The 7,425-nt window shown below is 36.7% G+C and overlaps 1 protein-coding gene across 1 annotated transcript; it reads right to left on the bottom strand.

Annotated features, from left to right (window-relative positions):
- Nucleotides 1-2,193: 2,193 nt before the first annotated feature.
- Nucleotides 2,194-3,779, bottom strand: LOC148035384 (uncharacterized). The gene is made up of 4 exons (XM_087680810.1): nucleotides 3,369-3,779; nucleotides 3,185-3,274; nucleotides 2,829-3,090; nucleotides 2,194-2,378 (listed from the first exon to the last, which is right to left on the bottom strand). Exons 1-4 carry the CDS (start codon nucleotides 3,777-3,779, stop codon nucleotides 2,194-2,196), a joined length of 948 nt encoding a protein of 315 aa, XP_087536936.1.
- Nucleotides 3,780-7,425: the final 3,646 nt, after the last annotated feature.

Here is a 7,425-nt window from a genome sequence, read left to right on the forward strand (position 1 = left end):
AATGTGGTTTGATAGTGAATCTTTAAATGGATAGTAGCTAATAAAACATATTAATTAAAGAAAACAATAGTGCTATGTTTTCTTTTCAATAAGCAAGACCTTGTGACAACTAGATCTATGTTACAACCCTTCTTAGACCAAGGCATCGTAAAAGACATTGTCATTTTCTAAAGCCTCATTAAACTCTCCAATGGGAAGCTTAGAATCCCACGTTTGTATGAGATGTTTACAACATGCTAGGAAGCAAGAATACAACTTTGGAACGGAAGTACACCACTCCTAACTTATCATCTTGATTTTGATGCTTTTATTTCTCAATGAAAATAATCACATCCAATATGAAATAACAACATTAGTTGTAATCACCTTGACTTAGCATGTTATAAAAGGATAAGAAATAACTTGCAATCCACATGTAGATGAACCACCTAGACATTTGATAGCATCATCTAGCATAATGTGTATGCATATTACGGATGAATATAATGTACAAATGCTTATTCTTTATTTTGTATTTGGACCTATTATACATTATTATGGTAAAGTAATTTTATTGCATCAAATTATTCTAATTGAGTTCAATATCCTATCTTAGAAAAAAATTATTTGGTGCTGCATTTTTCATGTGAAGCTTTCAAAGTCCTCACATTAACATGTGACTTTCTTCTGAGACACACACACATACATTAGGGGAGAGAGAGAGAGATTTTGATTAAGATTAAATTAATAAAATAGATAAAATAAGATCTTGTATTGTTGTGTGGAATTTTGTTCCTAAACTCTTGAATAAGGATTCTCCTTTTCTAGGATTGAGAACATGGAGGTATTAATTATATTAAATGTTCCTAAAGTAATAAGAACAAAAGCTATTAGAAAAATGCCACCTCCATAGTTGCTCCCAAACCTGGGTATGCAAATACTTGCATCAAGGAAATGGTAGAGTCTACTATAAGCATCCTTTTCCAAAATTTGATACAAGAGTCGTGGTATAACAAGCAAGGTCTGCAATCATGAAACTTGTGTGAGACACATGCTAGGAAGAAACTAGTAACCACATGTAAGAGTTTGGAAACACTATATAATGAAGAGTCAAATATTTTATGTACGCTAAGAAATGAGAACAACATGCATGTTTATTTACCTGATAAGTCGATGGAAGCCAATGTGCAATTTTGAGTGCAGCAAAAAGGCTATCAAGAAACCATTCACTATGAACTGAGATCACAACATCATCAATGACGATTGTTCCCTCCAATGTGAATGGATTATAGAGCCCTTTGGCCATAGTAGAATGAATATCTACAAACCATAGATTTATTATTCAAACAAGCAATTATTCTTTTTTAGCAAGCATGAAAATTAATGCCTTCTATAATAGCATCATTTTCTAACAATTGAAAACTTACCTGTAATCGAGTAGGAAACCATTTGGTTGATATTCTCATCCCAAGCCAGCATTTTATCACCAAGGACAATGTCTTTTGCATATTTGTAATAAAAGAGATGGTCATTTCCTACTGAGAGAAGAGGTTGTTAAATGAATTGGTTCTAGAATGTATGGGTTTAAAGATATGAGGTGGTCAAATTGTTGAAGGAAAATTAACCATATTAATCAATTACCCGAACGAACTAAAACAAAGTGCAAAGGAGTGAGATCAATCTTCTTTATTTGTGTGCCAAAAGAACCATAATTTTGAGAGAGCTCGAGTTGCAAAAACATTGATGATGCATTTTCATCAGCATGCCCAAATCCATATATATCATTGAACTCTAGCTTTTGTAGATTGGTATTCCAAACTGCAACCTTTTATGAAAATAGAAGGTAAAAAAGAATAAGTTGTGCATGATGAAGTAGTAAAATGGGAGTAGCTAGATAATATTTTTAAAAATGAAAAACATAAATTAGTTATTAGGATAGTGCAACCATTTCAAGTGTAAATACAAAAATGTTCTAAAACCTTTTCTCCAATGTCAATGTCACATATCTTTTTGCGATGTCCAACCTCTGTCATGACCATGGAGGTTCCTACACCATAAACCCATTCAATTAATTATGGATGCTCGTAGCTCTTATTGTGTTTTCATTGGCTACAACATTACTATATGTTTCTCAAATCTCGAAATGAGGTGCATGAAATTCAAAAATAGATAATGTCAAGTCATAAAGATGCATGTACGGGACTAAGCAAAGGATCATGGATGAATGATGCCACCTTTAACACAGCTTCCAATTGCATCAGAGGCACACCTTGCTGCCACACCTGCAAGAGTGGTAACTCCCACCACAGCTATTGTACAAAAAGGCCCAAGTATTGGATCATCTACAAGACATGTCAATAGTGCACCAGCTATTCCAAATATGCCACCACCAGTAGCACCTGGAGTTGATTGGAGCTCTAGTTAGATATGTGATTTATGGTAACTTTGGAGTATATATAACACCTCAAAGACAAGTAAATGAGCATTGGATCACAAACATGTCGGGTCGTGCACAATCAACATAGCTGAGAAAGGAATATTTGTCATAAGATGATAAAAATGTGAGAACCATACATACATATATGTGTTTAGGTTTGACGTACATATATGTGTGAGAAACTAATATTAGTGATAAGATGATAACAATGTGATACCCATATATACATATATGTGTGTAGGTTTGACATGCACATACATGAGTGCATGAAGAAAGGCTATGGAATGATGATCCATTAATGTCTATACTGTGTGGAAGGACCAACGCTTTGATAATTTTAACCAACCATGAAAGAGAATGGTCTCTTTCTTAAATATTAGTGAATAATAGACCGTAGGTATAGGAAGATAACCTTCGCCGACACAAATGGGTGAGACGTCCATGAGACGTCGTCCATTATTTGAAGATGCAAGAGTGAGAGGCTCATATTCAACAGTAAAGTTAGAAACATCAACTTCGATGGTGGTTGATGTGGTGAAAGAGGATGCAACCATCATTGATGGATCAGTTGTGAGGGTACTTGTTGAGGTCCCTTCTTTATACAAGGAATTGACATCATCTCCCGTATTATAAAGACCGCATCCCACAGTCCAAGCATTGTTGTCACATATGATCTAGGAGCCCAATACGTAAAAAAAATAACTATGTCAGCATAGCTACACAACATAAGCATACAATAGTACATTTTCAAAACAAGCAGCCACCTACAACATTGGTGACTCCTGTATCATCGATGAAGACAATCTCTACACCAGCAGGGGAGTTTGATGATGCATCGCAGCCCCCAGTGGCTTGGATCTAGTACACATACATGGTACAGAAGTGAGTATGAAAGGAAACGAAGCAATACAAACAGTAAATTGAGGGTGAACCGCACGCACAATCCACGTACCTGCAAGTTCCAATCACGGGTCACACCGTAAGCAGTGACAGTAGCCGGGATGGTGAGATATCCAGCCTCGATCATCTGACAAGTTGACTCTACCGCATCTGCCGGGACAGCACCCCAGAATAGGCCGGGCGTGCCTTGACCCAGCAGGGCCGACGCCAAGAGCGATATCCATGACGAGTTCTCTGGATAGCCACCGTCAGGAGGCGTGTACACGGACAGCTGCAATGTGGCCTCTGCTCCCTCCATAATGTTGCCATAACTGATGAAGACGGACATGAATGCTATTAGGATCAGACAGAGGGGGCGCTGGAGGCTCATCGACGCGGCCGCCACCGATGATACTGGCTGGTAATTGTAATGATGTGAAGCTTGTTTCTTCATAGATTTCCTACGCGGGCCCGTGCAGACCATGATCGGGGACCAAGATTACCGCTTCGTGCACCGGCCGATGTTTCTGCAACCCAGCCAGGAGGGGTATATCACACACGTACAAGGTGGCTTAGTTCTATGTGTGCGTGTATATCGATTATAAGAGCGAAGGCGGGCTCGCTCGTACAATACTGTGGCTGAGCGGGGCGCAGCTTATGTACGAGTACGATGCCACTCTCAAACACTTACAACACGCCAGGTTCAATGCTTGGCCGATGATGCTGGGCATTCGGCTGCCGCCATCGTCGCCGATTGAGAGTTTTACAACCAGACAGCTGACGCGGTGTTATGGGTTAGACTCGCTCTTAACAATCCAAGGGAAAAGATGCTAGCAAGTGTGGAAGAGGGAGGTTTTTATCGTTTCCTACATGGAAGATTTCAACATTTCCCACATGTTCATGTCGTGTCCCCCACATGTAATTAGGGGATTGCATTGCCCATTTGCAATAATGGGGACTCGTAATGAGAATGTGCCAACATTTCCTATCCATCTATACCTACAACTAGGGAATGGCATTGTGCATCTATAATTCTAGGGAATTTTTTAATATCTGCTACATGTCTATATATGTACTCTTGCATAAGACTAGGGAATTACATTGCGCATTTGCCAATGTAGGGAATCGCGGATATAGAGAATTACCTAAATACTCTGAAAACTCTCTCTAGACGAGATTAAGGGAATTCAAGCTTATGGTCTATATCTTGTACATTCAACCTATATCTAGTGGAATTTGCAGTGGACTATATAAAATGAACGTGCATTGTGTAAGAGGCGCACATGCACATGCACACCCCACACATAGACCCTCTACTTCCATTTGAATGCTATTTGATTAATATGATAAGGTTTTCTTATGAAACTATATTACAAACAATCACCATATTCATTAATCATCAAGAAGCAATTAAACAGAAGGGGCATTTAGTCACCATGCTATGCGCTACATGGATATGCCTTATTCGTTTCAAATCAACATTGCCTATTCTTCTCATCTAAGGTTTGCATGGATTGTTTGATGTTACCATCAACACACGACACACTCCATCATGAGCTCATTCAAGTTTATGATTCCTATAAACCTAAGGGATAAGCCAAAAGCAAGTATCATACTTGTGTCAACTAGAGAAGTTTCCTACTTAGCATTGAGATGTTTTGCAATATGGAATCAAGGTTTGAGTTCAATCTCAAAATAGTTGATTCGATTAAGGCATTTAATGGGAACTAGGAAGTTGGTGTAACTGATGTGAATGTGTGAACCTTAGGTTATTAAAAGAAATGTACAACGTACATACTATTATATACATTTCAATCCTTAGAAAATTAATCAAATACTCACGAGGTTCGCTCATAATTATGTAAGTCTACCACTTTGAAATTTTTAAATAACCTTTCTTATATCTTTTCTATATACAGAAGGGTATTATTTAATGGGGATATTCACAAATTGAATGGGAAAAAGGTGTGTTTTATTTATGATAAATTTGCACGTGAGGGGTTTTCTAATTAGGCCTTGAACGCATGTGATAACTAGGGTTTAGATATAGTGAGCACCTTGAGTTAAAACACAAAAGAGGACACTTCAATGGGTTGAGAAATTCAAGAAGCGTTGATCATCGAAATCCTAAAAACTGGATAATGACTTAAACTATGGAAGAAAAAATCCATTGAATCGCTCAAGTTGAGAAGGAAAATAGTTAAGTAAATGACTTCTAAATATTTGTTTGCTTTCATAGATCTTCAAAGAAATTCCTACTTTCAAGAATCCATATTAGCAAAGATTTCCACAGGTACTTGGTTGTTGAAATACTTGCTAATGGATATGCTTAAAAGTGTCACCCATTACATAAACCTGGATATGCTTTAAAAAATCTGCAATGGTACTTACATAAATTATATAATTATTTTATGATCATTTATGTTTGCTTTGTATAAATTATACATTTTTAAAGCGAGTGCTTGTTAAATGTGAGGTATTGTACTCAGTAAGAGAAATATGAACACTTAATTTCCAATAGTTATAGTTCTAAATAAATTTTACACAATTCATAGTACCTTATGTTAGTATTTTAATGGAAAAGACATCAATTTTACATGCTCTTGTATATGACAAGCTATTGAAAATAAATTATTTAAGAAATAGCTTATGTCAAGAAGAATCTTGCATAAATTACAAAAAGGTAATGAAGCAGATTGACTTGGAGAGAAAAGACTATAGAGAAAAGAGAAAGGGATGTGTAGAGGAGAGAGAGAGACTTGAGAAGAACAGAGAAATATTGTAAGTGGAGAGAGAAAGACAGGAATGAGGGAGACAAATGGCTAATACCTATGAAAGGATAGGTAGAAGCTTTGCAAGGTAAAAGGACAAAGACTTTTATTGCATAGATTCTTGTGAAGGTGATGTTATATCACTTATCAAAAGAGATATTGCACTAGTATTATATAAGAACCACCTAATTCCTTTTGTGATTTCAATAAGAGTGCTCTGAATCCACTAGCTAGTTCAACTCTAACAAATATATCATTATCAAGGAACATGAGTTTCAGTAGTAGTGAATCGAGTACCCAATCACAAAGATTAGTGAAAATTTTCTCCACATTTGCTTGTAAGATCTTCACTCAATTAATATCCCTGCCCTCTCTAAACATTGAAGTCTTCATGTTATGTGGTCTAGACAACTCGGTGTTAGAAAACTGTGTACTCCCTTGAGAAGCTACCATCTATCCCCTAGGAAAAAAACTAAAATATTTGACAATGCTCCACGACTTACACTTTTGAATTTTTTTTTCAGAGTTACCTATCTCTCTAGAAGGTACACATTGTGCTCGATTATCTATAGATTTCATACTAACCACTACGTTAGAAAGTATTCTCCTATCCTACACTTGTTTTGAGTAAGATAGGGTAGGAAAGTTAGTAATGCAACCATTCTTAATATTTGTGGCTTTTGACCCATACAATTGGGCATTTTGATAACTTTCTGAATGTTTGAAACACTAGTTAGAGAACTTGTGACAATGTTTCCTTATGGTACACTATAGTGAGCTGCTCGAGTTAGATCACTAACCATTCTTGCTGCAACAATAGCTATTGTGGCTACTCCAAATAATTCAAGACCCTGTTTGAACTTCCAAAAATCTATGAATAAAGTTGTTCTCCTACATACCTTGAGACATAGATCTTGTTATCATTGCTAGGTTCACTTACTTTTTTCAGTTCGGAAATGAGTGACCTTACAAAGTTTTAGCAAATTGATCTTCTTTTTCATCCGAGAAGGGATTTTTCCTCAAATGGCCCAATCCCTGAAGAATATGTGATTCTTTTGCATGCTTTAGATTTCGAGAGACACTCCCATTCTTCTTCTTGCTTAGCTTACATTCATCATTTGAAGGAGCAAAAGGCTTGCATGTTGCACTATGTAGTTACAGACTTCCCTTCTCAAGCTATACAATGGATGTTGTATACAACTGCAAACTTCTGTTCTCAGGCTATAGATTTGAAAACTTTCCTTCTCATGCTTTGAAGTTAGTTATGGTGTGGAGTATATTACTCACTCAACTCATCAGTCTTTTGGTGCTGCAAGTGGTTGTTGTTGCTACTAATGAACTTGGTGAATATACATTAAA

This window comes from Lygodium microphyllum, chromosome 6 (assembly GCF_053477565.2).
Source record: "Lygodium microphyllum isolate KBCC chromosome 6, Lygodium_microphyllum_v1.1.10, whole genome shotgun sequence".
In the NCBI taxonomy this organism is placed as follows: domain Eukaryota; kingdom Viridiplantae; phylum Streptophyta; class Polypodiopsida; order Schizaeales; family Lygodiaceae; genus Lygodium; species Lygodium microphyllum.